The sequence below is a fragment of the Diplodia corticola genome (assembly GCF_001883845.1).
Source record: "Diplodia corticola strain CBS 112549 chromosome Unknown scaffold69, whole genome shotgun sequence".
Lineage (NCBI taxonomy): Eukaryota > Fungi > Ascomycota > Dothideomycetes > Botryosphaeriales > Botryosphaeriaceae > Diplodia > Diplodia corticola.
Genome location: NW_017971548.1, coordinates 1 through 19,694, shown reverse-complemented (window position 1 = coordinate 19,694; position 19,694 = coordinate 1). Strand labels below are relative to the sequence as shown.

Here is a 19,694-nt window from a genome sequence, read left to right as displayed (position 1 = left end):
CGGGCGCGGCGACTGCATGCTCCACTTCTTTTTTGCCTGTACGACGAGCCGGGTGCGTCACAAGGAACGGACGGACTTGAAAGAAGGAGCAAATCCTGGCGGGGCCTTGGGGCTATTTGGGGAATTGGCCACACTTACATACTGCGGAAGTGGCTCCTCTGTAGGACGATAAGAGGGTTGGCCCTGCCGTATCCCTGTTGGCGCACGAAGAATGTGCCGTCTGGGAGGACTCGTAATGGCGGCAGCCCTAGGGACTGGGCTTGCGTAAGGCAGAGGAAGGGTGTTGCCTCACAGGGCTGAGCCAGAGGGTTTTGGCAGGATGACGGGGGTGGGTCTGCGTGCACGAGATCAGTCGGGCGATTTAATGCTGTCGAGCCCCGCAGGTGGTCGACGTCAGGCAGTGGGAACGTAGAAGTGTTGCGGCCGGGATGCGGTGGTTAGCGGCGGCCAGCACGGCAAGGTAGGTCTCCTGGCCGACGCGTACCCGCGCAGCTCAGGGTCTGACCTGGCCGCCCAATCCAGCGCCGCCTACGTGTCCGCCGCGTCAAAGCGTGCAAGCTGTCTATTTTCTGTCTGCCTATTTCTTGCTTTTAGCCTCCGCGATCTCCAGCCTCGCCTAGCTGAGCACCTGCCACTGCTGATGATGCGTGCCGGCAAGCTCATGCGCTCCTGTACACAGTGCCTGATCGACCGCCGTGCAGACACTATCTACGCCGCAGGATCCGCACCCCTGGCATCCTCGCCGTCTCCGCCGCCCTCCGCCCGCTCTGTCGAGGGGGTTTGCGCTGCCCGACCTTGCTCCGCTTCCGGGAGTTCCTCCAACTCGCCCATCATTGCCATTTGGTTCTGCAGCTGCTCCAACCGCTGCGTCCGCTCCCAGATCTCCTGGAAAGGGATGCCTCGCTCGACCATCCGCCTGACCACCTCGTCATCGCGCACGTCCGAATCCAGCGGTGGTGCCTCATCCAGTTGCTCTGTTGCTCTCTGCTCTCCCCCATCGCCCTCGGGCGCCTGGGACCACGGCATGAGACTTTCGAAGAATGCCCTCAGGTTGCTGTACTCCTCCCGCATCTCATCCGCCGTTTGACCCTCGCGCTGTCGGCTCGTCCTGCTCGGACTGGGGTCATACGAAGCCAAGTTGTCGTTCGGAGGCAGCGGGTCTGACGTCGACTGGACCTGCGAAGACAGCGATCGCGGAACTGCTCCAATGAGTGCCGGATTGTCGCTAAGTATGGTGTGACGAGCTATGTCTCGTGTGATGGTCATGTCTACAGCGTCTTTCATTCCAGAAGCCTGCACCGCCGAAGCCACCTCGACCAGCAGGTTTTTGGCTTCTGGCGTGTTCCAGATGTCCTTGGCGCGAATGACGTACAGCTCAGTCAGTAGGTGTTCGTAGGGCGTGCGAGGCTGCTTGCCCCAGATCCCTGGGGGGATGTCGTTGACCTCCAGTTCCTGGAACAGACGAGCAGCAACCCAAGGGTATTTGCCGATGGCCGTGTACAGTGTCTGTTGCCCTTTGCTGCGTTCCTTCGCCTGCACATGCGCGAGGCCTAACGTCAGCTGGATGCTTGGGAGGTCTGCCCATCTTTCCTTGAAGAACTCGCTCTGAGCTAGGTTGATAAAGTCTTGCTGCTGTCGACCGCGGATGGCAAACTGGTCGATGACGAGTCGAACGCAGTACGGATCGTTCTCAGGGTCGAGACTGAGAAGCAGCTTGGCCCATTCATATACCGTCCTCCAAGTTGCACGCATGCCGAGGTTGGCAATGTAGCGCCACGCCGCCAGCCAGAATTCTCTGTTCTCCGGTCTGCGGAAATCTAGCCTGGCCTTTCCTTGCGAGATATTGTTGGAGAAAGTTGAGTGGATGGAACGGCCGAACGAGAACAGAGCACGCTCGAGGAGATCGCCAGATGTTGCGTGGTCTCGCTCTTGCTTTGCGATTTCCGATACTTGAAGGAGGGTCGAGATGTGGTATGGGTTGAACTGGAGCAACTGTACCAGCCGATTAGGGTCCATGGAAGCTACGCAGCTTTCGAACTGCCTTTGTACGTCCTGGTATGATGTACTGTGTATGAATCTGTACTCCACAGTTCCGTCGGCGCGCTTTTCTACAACCTCCATACCGAGGCCACCGCTCGTTGCTCTCGGCCACTCTTCCTTTCCTTGAATGAATATATTCCGGCGCAGACCTAACGAAGCAAACCCCTGGCCGCCGGGCATGTTTCGCGCAGCAACAGCCTGCGCCAAACCAAGCTGCTGCGCGCCTCGGCCGCGCCTCCCTCTACCAGCAGGCTCATCGTCCGCCCTGTTCTCCAACGCAGCCCTTCCGAAAAGCTTCCGCATCTCATTCTGCGCGTGTAGCCCTTGGGTGTCAACGGCCAGCAGCTTGCACAGTTCCTGTGCCGCGGCGTCAGCTGCACTTTCCTCAGCCGATTTGCCGTGGCCCGCGGATTTGGAAACTTTGAGAGATTGGAGCGCAAGATCAATTTCGTCAAGCTCGGAGGGCGCAGACTGTTCTGTGGTCGGGGTGTCGGTAGCTTGTTTCGCCTTGGCCTTCTTCTTCTTCTTTTTATTTCTCTTTGCGCTGGATGCCTTCGGTTTCGGTGTCTCCTCCTCGCTCTCCTCCGGCGCGTCCGGAATCTCTTGCGGCCCCTGCTTCTCATCCTCGTCCTCATCCTCATCTTCTTCGGCACCTAGCATGGCGAACATGCTGGCCTTCGCGGGGCGAGCGGTTGGCCGTTCCTCTTCCGATTCGTCGTCTTCGTCATTTTCGGCGGCCAATTGCTCAAGCTGCTTCTTCTCTTCGAGCTCGCGCTGGAGCTTACGCAATGCGCGCGCAGACATGGTGGTGAGGGATTCGACGGTGCAGATGCAGCGCAGATATGAATGTAGGCAAAAGAACGGCCAAGGCTACCGACGACGGGAGCGTGCAGGTGTTTGTGCATGAGCGAAGATGATGACGTGGGGCAGCTTTGCGAACAAACCCAGCGGGGCGTCCGTCCGCGGCACCCACCGAAACGGGCCGAGCGACCGGCAGCTCAAGCGATCGGCGGGCATGTGGGAGCCTCAACACCAGATCAGCCCTCCCTCGTTTACCTCCGACACGCCGCCCTTCTCTCCTAGGACACCGCTCTTTATCACCTGCTTTCCGCTCCACTGCCGACTCAGGCTCTCGGGCGCGGTCTTCCAGATGCGTCGTGCCGCCCTCCAGACGTGCCGCGCCGTGCGCCGCCCGGGCCTTCGCAGAGCCGCCCGCACGCCCGGAACTCTCGTCAGCTCGCGAGCTTTCAGCAGCCGACAGCGATCAAGCCACCAAATCCTTCAATCCTCGATGCAATTCCGCGGCCTCTCCTACGCTCTCGTGTCGACCGCTGTCGCTACCGGCGCCTGGTTCGCCTATCGCGGTGACAGCGGTCCCTCACACACTAGCTCCCCCGCCGCCTCGGTGTCGGTTTCCGGACAGCAGACCAGAGGCTTGTCTGCATCAAGCGTCTATACCAACGCCGCAGACACCGGCGGACCTACCTCTGATAAGGCTCCCGACGGAGGCAACAAAGTGCTGGTCATACACGACGGACAGGTCTGGACCGGCACCTTGCCGGCCGACGCGCCTTTGTCCAAGGAGACGGACGACTACGGACGCAAGGTTGTCGAGATGCTGACGCCGGAACAAGCCACCCAGAAACTGAGGAGGAACGAGGAGTCCTGGCTTGTTGGCCGGGGCAAGGGCGTGGTTCGCTACGACGTCGTGCAGATCCCCAGCAACGATCCCATCGAGGACGATCACGCCGAGAAGATCATTGAGGTGCCCCAGAGCGTTGCGTCGACCGACGACGGCTCTTCCAACAGTGATTGGATGTTCTGGGGTGTTTTCGATGGCCACAGGTATGGGCAAGGGTGTGGCATGACCAGGGATGACATTGGTTAACTTTACCTTCTAGCGGCTGGATTACCTCGGCGAAGTTGCGCAACTCTCTCATCTCCTTCGTTGCCCGTGAGCTCAACGCCACGTACAAGTCGGCCCTGACAGACCCGTCTGTCAAGCTCCCCACTGCGGATTCTATCGATAAGGCGATCAAGACTGGCTTCCTGCGTCTGGATAACGAGATTTGCCATGAGTCAGTGCAAAAAGTCATGAAGGCGCAGTCAAAGCGCGTGGCTGCTGAACTGCTCGCTCCTGCGTTGGCCGGTTCGTGCGGTCTGTTGTCTTTCTACGACAGCAACTCAAAGCTCCTAAGGGTAGCCTGTACCGGAGATTCCCGCGCCGTTCTTGGCCGGAGAGGCTCGAACGGCAAGTGGACGGCCACTGCTCTGTCCCAGGATCAGACTGGCGGCACCCCCGAAGAGGCAGCTCGTCTGCGAAAGGAGCACCCCGGTGAACCCGATGTGACCAGAAACGGTCGCATCTTGGGTGGCCTTGAGCCTTCGAGAGCATTCGGTGACGCCGTCTACAAGTGGAGCATTGAGACCCAAAGGATCCTCAAGGAATACTACTTCGGTCGCAATTCCCCTGCGCTGCTCAAGACGCCGCCGTACGTCACGGCCGAGCCCATCATCACCACAACCAAGGTCCAGCCTGAAAAGGGAGACTTTGTTGTGATGGCCACGGATGGTCTCTGGGAGATGCTGACCAACGAGGAAGTTGTTGGCCTTGTCGGCCAGTGGCTCGAATCACAGGCCGAGGGTAAGAACAGCCAGAGCAACACGAACGCTTGGCTCAAGAGTTGGTTCAGCCAGCAGAAAGGCCTACCGATCGAGAAGGACGGCGCTCAGCAGGACATGAGCGGCCAGCGGGCTCCTATTAGACAGCGACAGTGGGGCGTGACGGGCTCTGAGACCGAAAGGTTCACCGTGCAAGATAAGAACGCCGCAACGCATCTTGTGCGCAACGCTCTTGGTGGAAAGAACCAGGACCAACTTTGCGCGTTGCTAACGCTGCCGAGTCCTTTCTCCCGCCGCTACAGGTAAGCTTTTTTTTTTTTTCTTCAAGAGAGTTTCAGTACTGACATTTGTAGGGACGATCTCACGGTCGAAGTCATTTTCTTCGGCGAAGGCGAGAACACAGGAAATGTGGCGCTGAACAAGGAGGCCAGCGCATCGACAGATGTGAAGCCGAAGCTGTGATTCGAAAGACTTCCAAATGGGCAACACTACCATAGCTGAAGATACCCAGTGTTGCTCTGTACGGCACTTGACTTGTGGCTCGGTTCAGATGATTTGCTTCTTAGCAGAAAGCCTGGTGTAAGGTCCGGCGCAATTCTTGATTGGAATGGGTTGGAATCAGCTGCGATGGGCGTGAATATTCTTCGGGACAATGGGCTTGTAACGGAACGAACTGGTATACTGGTGTACAGTTTCTACACTTTGACATGAAGACCTTGGCCATAGACCACAGAGCAAATGACATGAATGCTTGGAATCATTACGTCTAATTCGATTGCGCCAGCCGCGTCTAGTTCTGCGGCCTGCGTTAATGCGCTGGGAGCTCTCTAATCCTAAAATGCCCTTTCACGATTGGTCGATCACATGCTTCCGATACCGGGCGTCCACGTCTCCCCTATTCTCTTCACCTCGTTGGTGAAGCGCCGACTCGTGATCTGAGTAGAGCCGACAGACTGCTCGGCGTTGGCAGTCAGAGGAGAGTGTTGGTCTGGATCGTAAAAGGGGTTCCTCAGCAGCCCAATGTACGCAGACTGCAGCGCCTTGAAAGCCTGCACGAACAAAGTCAACACCATGATAAGAGCTGGGGTTTGGAAACAAGGAGCCGCTTACGGGCTTCATGTCGGCGTCTCTCAGGCCGATGGCGGACGTGGCCTTCGCGTCATTTGCGGTGGCGGGGCGGCCCTCCATGTCGACGACGACGACGAACTTGACGCCGGTGTTGGTCATCCAGCCGTACATGGCGAGGCGCTCGTCGACGGCCTGCAGCAGGCCGAAGTCCTGGTCGGCCGTCTTGTGCGGCATGCGGGCCTCGAAGATGTCGAGCGAGGACGAGAGCAGAAAGGAGAATTCCAAGGGAGCGCGGGCATCTGGCGGGAAGAGCGAGACATGGAGAGGGTTGTTCTGATGCTTGCATGAGCTCTGGGCGGGGAGATGATTTCTTTGAGATTTTGGCTACGCACATGCTTTCCTATGATGCCGATGCACGCTATAGAGGGCACGCGAGTGGCTGCCATGATTGCAACGGCAGGCGAGACTCGCGGATTCACATGCGCTCAGACGGGTTTAGGTTTAGCGGTGAGGCCTGGGGCAGCGCGCGTTCGCATCTGAGCTGGAGGTGGGCTGGGGTTGCCTCACGGGGCGGCGGTGGTGTAGTCAGCGGGGACGTCGTTGGGCGAGCCGGGGGCCGGCAATATCGCGGGGAAAGGGGCCGGCCAAATCAGAGCGCAGGCTATGGCTCTTCCGTAAGACTGAGCGCGCCAAGCACAAGCGAGAGGGCGTGAACGTCGACGACATCGACTTGCTACAAGCGCGCCCCCATCCGCCACCCGCTCCCACCGCACCCACACCTCTCCACTCCTCCCTTCCCTCGAGTCGTCCCGGATACCCACCGTCGCCATGCTGTCGACGACCAGATCCGCCGCCTCAATGGCGCTGCGCGGTACGCCAATCTTCCATCCGCGCCCGCTTGCCCACCTTCCACCACTTCAATCCCACCCCGGCTCTCCCGCATCTCCGCCCCGCCGCCCTCGATCAATCAGTTTCCAGAACTCGAATGCTAACGCCTGCGCCGCTTGAACAGCCAAGCCCTCCACCGCCATCACCCCCTTCCGCGCCGTCTCTGCCGCATGGATTTCGAACTCGTCCAAGAGCAACGCCGCTCCGATGCAGAAGCCCGCCCTCGTCGCCGACGGTCCTGGCGCCCCGCCGCCCATGAAGAAGGGCATGCCGACTAACGTGCCGCTGGCAAGCCAGGAGGGAAAGAAGGGTGTTGTCCAATACGCGCTGTACGTCTCGCTCTGCAAGTAACGGGTCACGGAGGAAAGGAACACAGGAAGGTGGAGGGGGGATGCAACACCGGCAGCGGAGGATGGGCACGCGCAACACGATTGGAACCTCCACGGCTGACTCGGTTTCCACAGCACCACGCTCGACCAGATCGCCAACTGGGCGCGCCAGGGCTCGCTATGGCCCATGACCTTCGGTCTCGCCTGCTGCGCCGTCGAGATGATGCACCTGTCGACGCCGCGTTACGATCAGGATCGCCTCGGCATCATTTTCCGCGCCTCGCCCCGCCAGTCGGACGTCATGATCGTCGCCGGAACCCTCACCAACAAGATGGCGCCCGCCCTGCGCCAGGTCTACGACCAGATGCCCGACCCCCGCTGGGTCATCTCCATGGGCAGCTGCGCCAACGGCGGCGGCTACTACCACTACAGCTACAGCGTCACCCGCGGCTGCGACCGCATCGTGCCCGTCGACATCTACGTGCCCGGCTGCCCCCCCACGTCCGAGGCGCTGATGTACGGCATCTTCCAGCTGCAGAAGAAGATGAGGCACACCAAGGTACGTCGATTTTTTTTTATCCATTAATTATCAAAGATTCTGGCTTTGTGCTAACACATGTGCTAGATTACCCGCATGTGGTACAGGAAGTAGATGTGCGGCAACGGTTAGTAGGCTGATGGGTAAGGCAAGCGGTGTGGCATGGATACACAACATCAAAGGTTTTTGAAAGGCGTAGTAGATCTTGACTATTTTTTTTTCCTCGCGCAAGTGGCCACATACTTGGTCCCACGAATGCATGTATAAATTGGGATTGTGTATGATACACCACCAAAAGAAGGCTTTCCCTTTGTTGTCCCATTGGCTTCTGTTACTCTCTTCACAGTCCCGAGAACGCGCTGTCTACTACTGATGCCAGCATGCCCGAATTATATCCTCAGTCACACTAGAATGTGAAAGTGATTCCCTGTAGACTTGTTGGTCAGGGATTTTGCTCGCAAGCACGTGGAAGTCGTCTGTAAACCTCACTAGACATCTCACAGAGTCATGGTAACACAGTCAGGTCATGTTCCATACGCATTTGTAGAAATTGATACGTAAATCGGCTCTTCTCACATTGAATTTCAGTCACCATTCTGAGAAAAACACTCAGGATGGCATTCATCGTCATGAAAGAAATTAATTATCAGCAATGAACGGCATTGGTATCTAACAACCCACAAAGAAGATCAAAGAAGAGACCAAGCCCAGACGGAGGATATGAGAAATAGAGGTCCATCCTCACCATCACATCCAATCTTAGCAGTGCAAAGCGCCGTGGCTGTGCCATGTCCCCATCCCCCCAATTTTACAGATCAACCATCCCAAGCCCGACCAACCGAATCCCAGGTCTTGTTCATTTTCTCATCGCGTACACGTAAGAGCCGACAAGCAAATCGACTCTCATCTCAATCAGACCATCATGCTCTTCCGCCGTGTCGAGCTTCTTTCCGGTTTCCCTTCCGCTGCCGCGGATGAGCTCTTTGACTGGCGTGAGAGTCTAGCATGACCGGCCTCATCGCTGAAGCTCACGGTCTTGGAGGACGATGCTGCCCTCTCACCGCTCCCTCTCTCCTTCGTTGATGTGGACATCACGGACGAATGACGTCGGGATGCCGACTTCGCTGCGAGAGCTCTGCTGCTCTTCATTATTTGCTCCACGTTTTGGTCGCGTGATGCTGAAAGAACGTCTTTTTCGTCGGACGGTGAGGATCCATCGGTGATGTTGAAGTCGAAGATGGCGAGGTCTGGATGGTCCTTACCGATCGAGTCGGTTGATGAGCTTTTTGCCGTGGCTCCCTTTCTACGAGACGATGCTCCAGAGATTGACCTAGATAGGAGGTCTTTGCCTGCATTTGTGGACGTCGGCTTGTCATCCGCCTGCTTCAGGCCTTGGTCTTCAGGCTCCTTCGTTTGCGATTCAAATGCGAGTTGAGCTGCTGCAGTCTTACTGCTAAGTGGGCTGTGGGGTTCGGTTTGCTCTGATGACGCAGTGTGTGTTTTCCAGGCCGAGCCTGCATCTTCCTGCCGTTCTCGCTTGATTACTATAGTTCGCAACGGATTCGCTGAGCCAGACGCAGATTGGCCTTGCTCAGAGTGTGCATCCGACGAACGCCGACTATCCACTACTGCATCAACGAGGGTCTTGGTAGGCCGACGCATTTTGCTGACCAGGCTCGGCTCCGCGTAGTTGACTTGAGGACGAGCGCGCCTCGACGGGCGTCCCGCTGCAGATGTCTCGGAATTGGTAGCGGCGAGGTCACCGGGAGGCGGGGTGTCCTTCGACTCTTGACGAGCTGCTGAAGGCTCTGTCGATGTAGGGGATGCGAGATCAAGGCCGGCCGGGGTCTTGGGTGGAAGCTCTGGCTGCTCCTGCTCTTGTGGCTCCTCGATTTCAATCTCTGCTGTTTCAACTACTTCGGTTGTCTCCTTCGGGGCCACGTTAATCATTGCAGCTCTGGACTTTCGCTCCCTCACACGGTTGCGAGCGGCTTCCTTCGGGATCTCAAGCTTCTTGGCATCCGATTTGGAATCCGACCTCTGTACCTTCTTCGGGGAGGTGTTGGTTTCTGTAACTTCGGTTAGCGATACAGAAGAGAGGGGTTGAGGCGCGAATGGCTTACTGTCTCCCAGCGCCTTACGATCAGTCGTGATAGGAATATCGAGCCTCAAATTCTGCTTGGAGGTAGGCTCAAGAGGCTGGCGGTTCTCTCTGTCCCCACCTCTGCGGCTAAATCTGAAATCATCGCGATAATCCCTATCGCCGGCGTCTCCATTGGTCTCCTCAGCGGTGACACTGAGCTTTCGTTTCCTTCCCACTTTTGACGGCTCTTGATCATTGCTGTCCTCCTTGTTGGCTTCCTCTGGCGTCTGGAAAACGGACATTTTCCTCAGGTCTAGCTTGGAGCTGTCCCTCCGTTTCCTCCTTGTCTCCAGATTGACTGACATGGTGGCTGGGAGCACTTCCTCGTCCTTTTGGTCCACGTCCATGTCATTGTTAGCGTCCTCGTTTGCTGGCTCGGGATCAAACTTGATGGGATCCTCCTCGGTAAAGTGGGCGACGGGAGGTGGGCCTAGGTTGGGTGAATCGTCGGTCGTAGTCGTCAGTACCGCATGAAGCTCATCAGCACTGCTCCTTGTCAGCCAAGTCTTTTTCCCGTGCAAATGGGTTCGACATACTCCAGGGTGCGACGAGGATAGTGTTTATCCTCTCTGATGGTGGGCAGAACTTCATCGTCGTCCTGCTCACCGGCCTGCTCCTTCATTGCGCGCCTCCATTCAAAGTGTTCCACCGCTCGCGAAGGGCCCGCATCCGACTGTCGGGCCTTATGCGAGGGCTTGTTGATCGAACTCAGCTCAGCAACCAAGCTACCTATCTCAAGGAGCTTGGACTCAAGCTGATCTTTGACAGAGCTGATCTGCTGAAGAGCATTGGGGCCTCTTATTTGTTCGAGCTCTGTCTGCAAGTTGATGATCTGCTCTCGCAGGGAGAGGTTTTCGGCGAGGATCCGGGCTTGCTCGTTTTCTAGGGCGCGGATGCGGACGGATTGTGCGGAGTTGTTCCTGCGATAATCGTATTAGAGCCACGTAGATGGGCGCAATGATGCTGAAGACGCACTTTGCGAGCTCGCGGTTTTGCCTGATGAAGCGGCGCTTGACTGCAGGCGGTGTCAGCGGCGGTTGCTTGGGTCGGCGGGGAAAGTAAACATACGCTGATCGACGGTTTCCTGCGGCGGCGGGGCCTCGTTGAGTCGCGCCATTGGGCGCAGGATGGAATGCAGCCAAAGGCGATGCTGCAAGAGAGCAAAGCGATAGCGGTGGACCGCGAGGTGGCGGTCGCGGGGTGGTGGGATGTGGGATGGGGAATGATGTCGAAGGTGGAGATGGGAAGCTACTAAAGTTCGGGTGTAAACAAAGGCCGCATCTGACTCGTGCGCCGGACGCCCGCCCGCCAAACTGGCGCAGCTCTGCGCTGGCCCGCTCAAACCAACAACACCACTGTGCGCCTTTGACCCGTCCCGCTGCGCGCACTGTTTCCGACTCTCGAGACTCGCCTGCCGTGTAAACCTTCGCTGCGCTCACTTTGGCCACTACAGCTTTCGCCAATATGGAGAACAAGCGCCAAACGCTCTCTCGGCCACTTGCGTCCCACCTTCGCGGCCAGTCCATGGGCGCATCTTCTGGCGGCGCATCGCCTGTGCTGCTCGCGCGTATAAATGAGAAGAAGCAAGAGTTGGCAAACCTCAAGGAGCTGCAGGCTTTAAGCGGTGGGCTTGCTGATCAGATGGAGATGCTGGAAAAGAAGCTGTCGACGTTGTCAGACGGCACCGAAGGTGCGCACTACCGCAGCTTGCCATTGGCGAGAGGATTCAAAGACTAACAGCTCTCACAGCTGTCGCTGCGGTCCTATCTAACTGGCATAATGTTCTGCGCGCTATCAACATGGCCTCAAGTAAGATTTCCACAAGGCTTAGCTTGTCTGCGCGATTCCTCTGACCGCACACAGTGAAAATCCCCAAGCCCAAGCAAGCCGAAGAAGAGGGTGCGGAAGAGAACAAGGAAGAAGTTCCTCTTCCGCAGACCCTCGTCCGCATCCCAACTCAACATGCTGCGCCACTACTTCAGCAGGCCAGCTCTGGAAACCCTACTGAATGAGGGCATCTATGCGGTCACTAAGTTTGATTGATCAGCGTTTCTCCAACCGACCACAGAGAATCACCAACGTAAATTGGACGACCACTTGGCGTCACGTCGCCAACAGCCAGCCTCAAGTCTAGCATATCGCTAGCAAGCATGGAAACAAGCCGTAGACCTTATGCGTCTACCAGAGAAGGCCAATGGACCTTGAAGAACAACGCTACATTTACCGGGACATAAGCAAAGCGTAACCTCACGCCGTCCGAGGTTGTCAGCTCCAGGATGCGGCATGCACATTCAGCCTTGGGGTAGTATGCCGCCTTGCAACATGGAAAGAGAAGTTGCAGACTTGATGAGGTAATGCTTGATTTACAATCACAGTAATCATGAAGGATAGAAGTTCCGGAGCAAGCAAGGAAACTGGGAAAATTCGAAAAAGCAAATGATAGATAGAAGGAGCAAACCGGGGCACCCTTATAGCCACTGTCAACAACTAAATATTCCTGCGTGACGAAGACCGCGTCTGTCTGCGAGGATACTCAACAGCTACATCTTTCTCCACTTTCGCCTTCTTGGATTTCCTCGTGGTTTCATTCAGAGTTTTCTTCCCTCCCTCCATATTCTCCGCGTCACCTACCTCCCCCTCCGTTTCCGCCTCCCTCTTCCTCCCTTTCCGTTCCACCTGTTCATCAAACAGATCCTCCCCCTCCCCAACAATCCTATCGCAATCCACCCCCTCCTTCCCCAAAACCCACGCCACCTTCTCCACCGCCACCGCCTCCCCCATGCCCCCCAACTCCCCTTCGCCCAACCCCCAACCCCTCACCCTCTCTACCACCCCCCGTACCTTCCCAACCAACACCCCATACTCCTTCTCGGTATACCCGATCCGCCTCCCCCACCCCTTCCCCTTCCCCTTCGCCTCTTCCTCCCCCCACACCACCCACCTAAACACCTCGTCCGAAAAAAACGGCGTCCCCGCCGGATCCGCACACGCCAGCACCAGCGACGCCGTCGCCGGCCCCACGCCCCTAAGCGCCTTGGTCAGCACCCTCAGCGCCCGCACCTCGCCGCCGTCCTCGTCCCGCCGCGACGACGACGACGACAACAGCCCAAACGCCTCGGCGCTCGCCGCCTCGACGACGGACGCGGCGTTCGACCGCACGAGCGCGAGCAGCGTCGGGCGGTAGGTCCCGTGCTGGAGCTTCCACTGCACGAGCTGCTCCAGCTGCGGGAGGGAGAGGACGGGGTCGTGGTCGTCGCGGCGGGAAAGGGCGGCGGGGATGCGGTCGTAGCGGGTGGCGTCGAGGGGGCGGAGGGCGGGAGGGACGAGGGCCGGGTAGCGGCGGAGGGCGGCGAGGAAGTGGAGCTTGCTGATTTGGGAGGGGGTGAGGTTGGTGGGGTTGGGGGTGGGTTTGGGGGGCATTGTGGTGGTGGTGGTGGTGGTGGTGGTGGTGGTTGGTCCTTGGTCTTTTCGTGCCCCCTTGCTGGCCTCTGATGCTGGGTGCTGGGAGTGGCTTGATGGTTTGCGAGTGTTGTGAACTGGAGAGGCTGGATGTGGGCAGGCAGGCTAAAGATTACTGGTTATATTTTTAGCAGCAGGAACTCGTTGGAAGTTTTAACGATGGGTAGTACAACTAGACCCAAGTTTCACGAGGCGACAAAGACGGATGGTGACGAAATGGAGAACTCTTAGCGAACTGGATCCACGAATGGACGGGAAAGTGCTCCTGAAGTGTAGGTGAGATCGGTAGGGATGGAAATGAGCAATAACCAAGCAGATGCGCTACTCACCTTTGTTCTTCGAAACATCAATCGTAGCTTATTAGCTTGCAATCAATGGTACTCTGGAAGTACAATTTTGGGGTCGAGATGAGGTCAGGATAAAGTCCGGCGGCGCGTGCGACGCGGGTGCGGGATGAACGCGTAGACGCGCGCCACTTCGTATGTGTAGCATTTGAATGCACGTGCCCTATGCACTTGCCTGTTCGGACCTCCACCACAGGTTCAGGCAGTCCTAGCCAATCAGAATTCTCCTATTCGGGGGCTTCGTCAAGAACCCTCCTCCGAATGAGCCGAGGCCCTAGAATGCTTATTTTGACTACGTCTGCCCGCTGTGTAGTGTTCATGCCGCGACGAGAAATCAATGAAAAGGTCCTGTCGAACCCCATCCCAAACGCCGTTGCCATTACCCCAGGGTATCGTTAGAATGAAGTCATAACCCAAGGCCGTTAGAAAGAATCGCCAGCGCCTGTCCTATCCATGTTTGCTCCCGTCGTTGATCCGAATTTCAAGCCTTTTCTCGCACTCTCCCCTCCTTGACTGCGCCAACGCTAACGCCTGCATCGCCTGCCATCCAGCCAGGCATTTTTTCCCCGTCTATTATGCCTTGTTCAACTAATTGCCGCACACCGGCAAAGACATGTGAGCCTTGAAAACTGAGGTGCACATCCGGTGTCCACGACTCTTCGTCGGTTTGAGGTTGACTTGTGGACGGGAATGGGTCCTCCATACGTATGTCCAGGCGCTCAAGACCCTTCCCGTCGCTTTCCTTTGCAGAAGGGCCGAATCGAGCTTCTGCAACCGACTTTCTCCTCTTTGCTGCCGCATCATCTTTTTGTACCCGGCCTCTTTTGCCGCCGCCAAGGGGTGTACTATTGAATGTTCCTTCCGTAGAATCTTCGGCTTTACCATTGGAAGACTGCCGACGATTCACTCGAGCATCATAATCAAGTGCATCATGACCAAAGCTATTTTCCGCAAAGATAGACCAACCTGCAGGGGCAGCGTTGCTACGACCGGGACCGCGCAAAGAGAGGAGAGTGGAGAGTGAACGTGAGGATAGCGACGTCGTAGTCAGGGCGTAGCGGCTATGGGGGCGTGAAAGCGCCTTCGGAACGGCCTGATATTGGGGTCAGTAGGCTGCGAAAGCAGAATGATGAGATGACTGACATCAACAACGACTTTCCTAAGACTGCGGCCTTCTACTCCCACGGTCTGGCCCAAATTCGTAGCTAGCGAGACATACACGTAGGGCGAGCCGTCGGGAAAGACCAAGAATACAGATTTGGACCCTTCAGAACCGCTGGGGGCTGATCCAGGGAGCGCATGATTGTAGGGAGAGTCATGAATATGCACACGCAGTAGGGAGATGCCGAAGGCTTTGACGCGGGTAATGTAGTAGTGAGCCCTGGTGACAGGTGCCACTTCCTTCTGTAGGTTCAAGACGAAAGTCGTCGCATTGAAGCGAGGCAGGCTGGTAGCAGTACTCTCATCGATTACCTCGATGTTGCCGTCGGCGGATGAGCCTCCAGAGCCGGTGACCTTGGAGAGCTGCAGCGCATTCCAGCGCAGGGAATTCGGATGGTCCAGAAGATAGCGCGTCTCGGCCATGGCCAGCTGGTACAGCGTGATGCCATGCCTCCAATCGCCTTCAACGATCCTATCGACAACCTCGCGCTTGCCGCCCTTGCGCGCCCTGAGCTCCTTGTACACCTCCACGATCTCCTCCTCGGACGTCGCAGGAGTGTACGGCGACTCGTCGTCCTCATCGTCATCGGACGCATGTGCCAGATAAGGCTCACAGAAGTCGCGGTTCTTCTTGTCTAGCCATTCCAGAACTAGCTCGAGAAGCGACTGGCGGCTGAGGCGGGACAGGGTTTTGGCGACGTCCGGGCTGTCGGCGGGCAGGCGCTGGATGTGCGGCAGGGCCGCATTGGTGGGCACGGTGAGGGTCTTGCGCGACATGGCGTGCTGGGGCTTGCGGTGCTCAGCGCGCAGCGTCGGCGTCGCGGAGACGCGTTTGGTGTTGACTAACCGGCCGGCGGGCAGCTGCAATGCCCTAGCGCTTCGCCCGGCGTGGGGGCGCTTTGACGCACCGCTTTGGGAAGTCAGGCCCAGGCGCAGCCAGGCTACGTAGGTACGGCTGCCGTTCGCCCCCGGCGGTGCCCGGCTGCGTCGGCCTGACGGCGTCGGCTTGATAAGCCAGCCGGCGTCTCCAGCGGCAAAAGTCGGCGCACGTGGGCGGGTGGGATGGTGGGATGCATGCCTGACGAGAGCGGGGTGAGAAAGGGAGCCCGCGTGGGCGTCGAGGCAGGCGCATCCATTCTTTCAGCATCGCAACGAGGCGTCTTTGGCCGCAACAGTGATTGGCAGATTTGCAGGAGCTCTTGCAACTCCGGACAAAGACGCGGAATTGGCTCACGAGAGACCCGCCGGCCTGACGACCCGCGCGGCGATCGCGGCGCGCCACTGCTAGTATTTCGCAGGGCCTGGCGTGTGCCTGCCTCATCGACCCCAGCGCCCACCCTCTCCGATCCACCCCCAGGACTCATACCACCCGCTTCGACGCCGTCTGTCCAGCACGTCCGCATCCAGCCGGAGACGTCAGCAACGAGCCCCCAAGTGTCCTGGTGCGACAGTGTGGATCAGGGCGACCGCCCAGACCCGATTACTCAGCGCGCCCTCCCTCCGACATAGGCGCCCCATCACCACCATCGACGACGACACTCCCTTTCGACTGCGCGAACACTGCCATTGCCAACCCCTCCAGTGACGTCCAGAATGTCTGGATACGCCGGCCGCAAGGCACCGAACGTGTCGCAGTACATCCAGGATCTCAACACCGTCCCAACGCCGCAGGAGCTGGCACAGCCCAAGGACAACTTCGCTCTCGACGACGATCTCTCGCTGTTCACAAACACCGAGTTTTTCGACTTCGACCTGGGCACGTCGCTCCCGGACGTGTCGCAGGCGGCGGCGCTCGACAAGTTTGACCCGCACGCCGAGGAGCGTGCGCAGCGCCGCAACGCCTCGATTGCATCGTCGTACGGGGCGGCACCGCAGCAGCAGCAGAAGCAGAACATGGACTTCAACTTCACTGGTGAGTTTTAATTTCCGTTTCGCACTTTTCTGCATCGCCCATGCGGCCCTGCACCCTCGGCCTCGGCGATTGGCAGGGCCCTCACCCACTGCACCAACGGTGCCATTTGGCCGCGAAATTGCATCATCACAAAATTCCGCTGCTCTGGCCCCTATCACCGCGTTGGGCCTAAGCTTGCCGCGCGATGCACCTATTAGGCTGCTCGCAGTTGTGCGGGATGCGAGATCCCAGCCTGCGTATCTCTAGTGGGCTCCGGAGCACGCCATCACCCGTGATCCCAGCGGGTAGCCCGAGCCACCGTCAACCACCGACCATATTTCAAGTCTTTGTATACACTACTACCTGATCCAGTATACCGTACTAATGTCGTACTATCAAGGCGAGTTCCAATCGCTGGACTTTTCCTTCCCCGTTGGCGGGCTGTCGGACCCCAACTTCCAGCACCAGCCGAACCCGTATCCCGTCCAGCACCAGAACGGCACCAGCACCTCGTCGCCCATCTCCGCCACCTCGCCGACCACGCCCGGCGCCGGCAAGCGCAAGCTCGATGGCCTGACCCCGCAGGCCGCCCAAAACATATCCATCGAGGATGTCTCCCGCTACGCCGCCGAGGAGGACAAGCGCCGCCGCAACACGGCCGCCTCGGCCCGCTTCCGCATCAAGAAGAAGCAGCGCGAGCAGCAGCTCGAGAAGACGGCCAAGGAGATGACGGACAAGGTGTCGTCCCTCGAGAGCCGCGTCGCGCAGCTCGAGATGGAGAACAAGTGGCTCAAGGGCCTCATCACCGAGAAGAACGACGGCAAGAACACCAGCGAGTTCGCCGAGCTCTACCGCAAGTTTATCGGCAACGACATCAGCAAAGAGGAGAGAAGTAAGGGGGAGAACAAGGACGGCGTCGGCACCAAGAGCGAGGCCTAAATGCAACACCTGACGGCATTCTTGTTTCCGGCGTTTGTTTGTTCTTCGTTTCTCGACTTTCCTGCGAAGGCGCGAGGGCAACGGGCGGGGTTGGAGACGACGAGCAGCAAACAGCACGACCGTGGATGGGCCCGTCAACACCGCCATCTCACACGCCTGTCACGGTGATGCCTTGAGCATCTGGCTGGGCTTCTCGTCGTTCGCCTCAACTATGGGAAGGGTCTCGGTTATCTGCACATGGCTAGCCATCCACGAAGTAATGCGGAGGTTGTATAGCAACGTAGGGCGATTAAACGGCTCTTCACTTTCACTCATGACCATGATGGCTGTAGATGCGTTGCCCGCCCCCCTGGCCTTTGATGTTTATACCCAAATGATTCAGTGTTCGCGTTCTGTCTGCAGCAACCTCAGTGTGCCGCTCTGTCGCCCAGTGTGCCGGGCTGAGAGCAGGATGTGAATACGAGGAGAGTCGTGTAAATTGCATGAATCAATGCAAAGGGCCGAGGTGGGCGGAACTGGCGTGGCAGCCGTAAGCCGTGCTTTTCCATGGTTGGAGTCGAATGGCGTGCTTTTGGCTTTACCTAGCTTGTCCATTTCCCGTTGCATAACGGGCAGCCCATGGCGGGGCATCCCACAGCAAACGGGCGCAAGAACACCAGCCTCGCCACGGCACAGTCACGGGCGCGACGCTATAACGCCTTCGGAGCCCAGTTGCTGGAGACGGCAGTGGGCTCAAGAGCGCGGCTAGCGGCAACGACTTTTCCACACCTGAACACCGCTCTTTTGCTGGCACTGTCATCATGCATGGCGTCATCACTTGAGCGACTTACTGCCCAGGTCCCGGCCAAACCATCCCCTTCTTGACTGACGATCGTCGACCGTGTTGTTTCCTTCATCTCAAGCTAAGTGATCATCAAGTCGGAGGAGTGAGGCTGTGATGATGTCTTCTTCCTTGTTTTCACTGCCTCCTAGCTTCCCGGCCCTGCCGACAACGATGCCCCTGACATGCGCTCCGACCGGCTCCGTCAAGTCTCTCGCCCTTGCCGTGCCCGCAGACGACGTGCTCGCTGCGCGGACTGGAGGGTGTTGAGGCGTTATCTCTCCGGGCGCGTTGGAGCCCTGGGCAAGGGATGCCGGAAACGCCGGGATGCGTGCGCAAGGACGGCCTCTCGCTGGCGCCGGTCCAATGGACAAACGGTGCAAGGAGCACCTTGCCTGATGTACAGGCTATCTTCGATGTATTCACGGTAAGTGTTGCTTGTCGAGGCTCCGTTTTGCGCAATCAAGCGTGCGAGTGTAGAACGCTTGCCGCGGGCGTGTAACCTGAGCCTGAAACACCATGCACGAGCTCTACCGCACTGTCTCGACCTTATCGCGACTGCGACGATGCTTCTTCAGCTTTGAAATTCGCAGTTCTTGCGGACGGGTTGTGGCTTTCCATGTAGCCTTCGCCTCAGGGGCTGTCAAACCGGTCCAGACAAGTCATCTTGACGACAATCAGAGCACACAACACGTTCGACAGTTTCGGAGCCAGTATTTGTTATTACCAGTGCTCGGGGACAAGGTCTTCTACTTAGTCGTCGTCGACAGAAAGCAAAGCCAAAGTTCTGGTGAACTCTCACAGCTTCCGGAAAGCACCGCTTACTTCAGGCACACCGTTTCTCTCCTCCCCAAAAACACGCTCGATTGTGCGAAGCGAATGGCGCTCGGACAGCAGAAGACCAAATTTTCAAGCTTTCTAAAGCATTGACGGTTGTGTGTGCGATCCCAGGCGACGACAAACAGTCCAGCAAGCGAACCGTCTCAGACCCGGGCCCCTTTACGCCCCCAAACACACATCGTTCTGAGGACATCACAGTAGATCACGAAGAAAATCGGCCCGCCTACATCTACTTCACATGGGTGGTGGAGTCCACGATCTGGATGCATTTGTGCAGTTTGATACTCACGTCTACGTCCTGATATCTGCTTCAACTGACCGAGCGTGCCATGACCTCAGGCCAAACGTTGCGCGTTCACTTTTCAGCACCATCCGCCGCAGGTGCGTAAGCCTGCGGTATGCTCCCGTATGGCAGCAACCTAACCATATGCCTCCTCTCGCCTTCGTCGAAATCCGGAATCGCCGTATGCGCCGCACTCCTCTATCACGAAGAAAGACCCAAGGACACCAGTTAGCAAAAAGAAGGAAAAGACGGGGGAAAAAAAGAGAGAGAGAGAGAGAGAGCGAGAGAGAGAGACAGAACGCCCCTTCCCCCCACATACCCTCCCCCCC

At 57.9% G+C, this 19,694-nt stretch overlaps 9 protein-coding genes across 9 annotated transcripts; 4 read left to right on the top strand and 5 right to left on the bottom strand.

Moving 5' to 3' along the window:
* Positions 1-708: 708 nt before the first annotated feature.
* On the bottom strand, positions 709-2,844 carry BKCO1_690009 (nulp1-pending protein; the record flags this gene model as incomplete). The annotated part of the gene is made up of 1 exon (XM_020278479.1): positions 709-2,844. One exon carries the CDS (start codon positions 2,842-2,844, stop codon positions 709-711), a length of 2,136 nt encoding a protein of 711 aa, XP_020126237.1.
* A 346-nt stretch (positions 2,845-3,190) lies between these two features.
* Positions 3,191-5,124, top strand: BKCO1_690008 (protein phophatase 2c family protein; the record flags this gene model as incomplete). The annotated part of the gene is made up of 3 exons (XM_020278478.1): positions 3,191-3,885; positions 3,942-4,964; positions 5,016-5,124. The coding sequence occupies 3 exons, from the start codon at positions 3,191-3,193 to the stop codon at positions 5,122-5,124; spliced, it is 1,827 nt and encodes a 608-aa protein (XP_020126238.1).
* A 398-nt stretch (positions 5,125-5,522) lies between these two features.
* BKCO1_690007 (sedlin) lies at positions 5,523-6,176 on the bottom strand (the record flags this gene model as incomplete). Its single annotated transcript, XM_020278477.1, has 3 exons — positions 5,523-5,711; positions 5,773-6,063; positions 6,123-6,176. The coding sequence occupies 3 exons, from the start codon at positions 6,174-6,176 to the stop codon at positions 5,523-5,525; spliced, it is 534 nt and encodes a 177-aa protein (XP_020126232.1).
* A 382-nt stretch (positions 6,177-6,558) lies between these two features.
* BKCO1_690006 (nadh-ubiquinone oxidoreductase kda mitochondrial) lies at positions 6,559-7,599 on the top strand (the record flags this gene model as incomplete). Its single annotated transcript, XM_020278476.1, has 4 exons — positions 6,559-6,601; positions 6,743-6,947; positions 7,083-7,506; positions 7,573-7,599. The coding sequence occupies 4 exons, from the start codon at positions 6,559-6,561 to the stop codon at positions 7,597-7,599; spliced, it is 699 nt and encodes a 232-aa protein (XP_020126233.1).
* Positions 7,600-8,341: 742 nt separating this feature from the next.
* Positions 8,342-10,745, bottom strand: BKCO1_690005 (shugoshin c terminal domain-containing protein; the record flags this gene model as incomplete). The annotated part of the gene is made up of 6 exons (XM_020278471.1): positions 8,342-8,472; positions 8,547-9,554; positions 9,609-10,114; positions 10,165-10,548; positions 10,604-10,643; positions 10,697-10,745. The coding sequence occupies 6 exons, from the start codon at positions 10,743-10,745 to the stop codon at positions 8,342-8,344; spliced, it is 2,118 nt and encodes a 705-aa protein (XP_020126230.1).
* Positions 10,746-11,092: 347 nt separating this feature from the next.
* BKCO1_690004 (dash complex subunit dad2) lies at positions 11,093-11,640 on the top strand (the record flags this gene model as incomplete). The annotated part of the gene is made up of 3 exons (XM_020278460.1): positions 11,093-11,318; positions 11,378-11,437; positions 11,492-11,640. 3 exons carry the CDS (start codon positions 11,093-11,095, stop codon positions 11,638-11,640), a joined length of 435 nt encoding a protein of 144 aa, XP_020126231.1.
* A 475-nt stretch (positions 11,641-12,115) lies between these two features.
* Positions 12,116-13,048, bottom strand: BKCO1_690003 (uncharacterized protein; the record flags this gene model as incomplete). Its single annotated transcript, XM_020278449.1, has 1 exon — positions 12,116-13,048. One exon carries the CDS (start codon positions 13,046-13,048, stop codon positions 12,116-12,118), a length of 933 nt encoding a protein of 310 aa, XP_020126235.1.
* Positions 13,049-13,912: 864 nt separating this feature from the next.
* Positions 13,913-15,369, bottom strand: BKCO1_690002 (chl4 family chromosome segregation protein; the record flags this gene model as incomplete). The annotated part of the gene is made up of 2 exons (XM_020278438.1): positions 13,913-14,524; positions 14,575-15,369. The coding sequence occupies 2 exons, from the start codon at positions 15,367-15,369 to the stop codon at positions 13,913-13,915; spliced, it is 1,407 nt and encodes a 468-aa protein (XP_020126236.1).
* An 816-nt stretch (positions 15,370-16,185) lies between these two features.
* BKCO1_690001 (regulatory protein cys-3) lies at positions 16,186-17,422 on the top strand (the record flags this gene model as incomplete). Its single annotated transcript, XM_020278427.1, has 2 exons — positions 16,186-16,504; positions 16,884-17,422. The coding sequence occupies 2 exons, from the start codon at positions 16,186-16,188 to the stop codon at positions 17,420-17,422; spliced, it is 858 nt and encodes a 285-aa protein (XP_020126234.1).
* Positions 17,423-19,694: the final 2,272 nt, after the last annotated feature.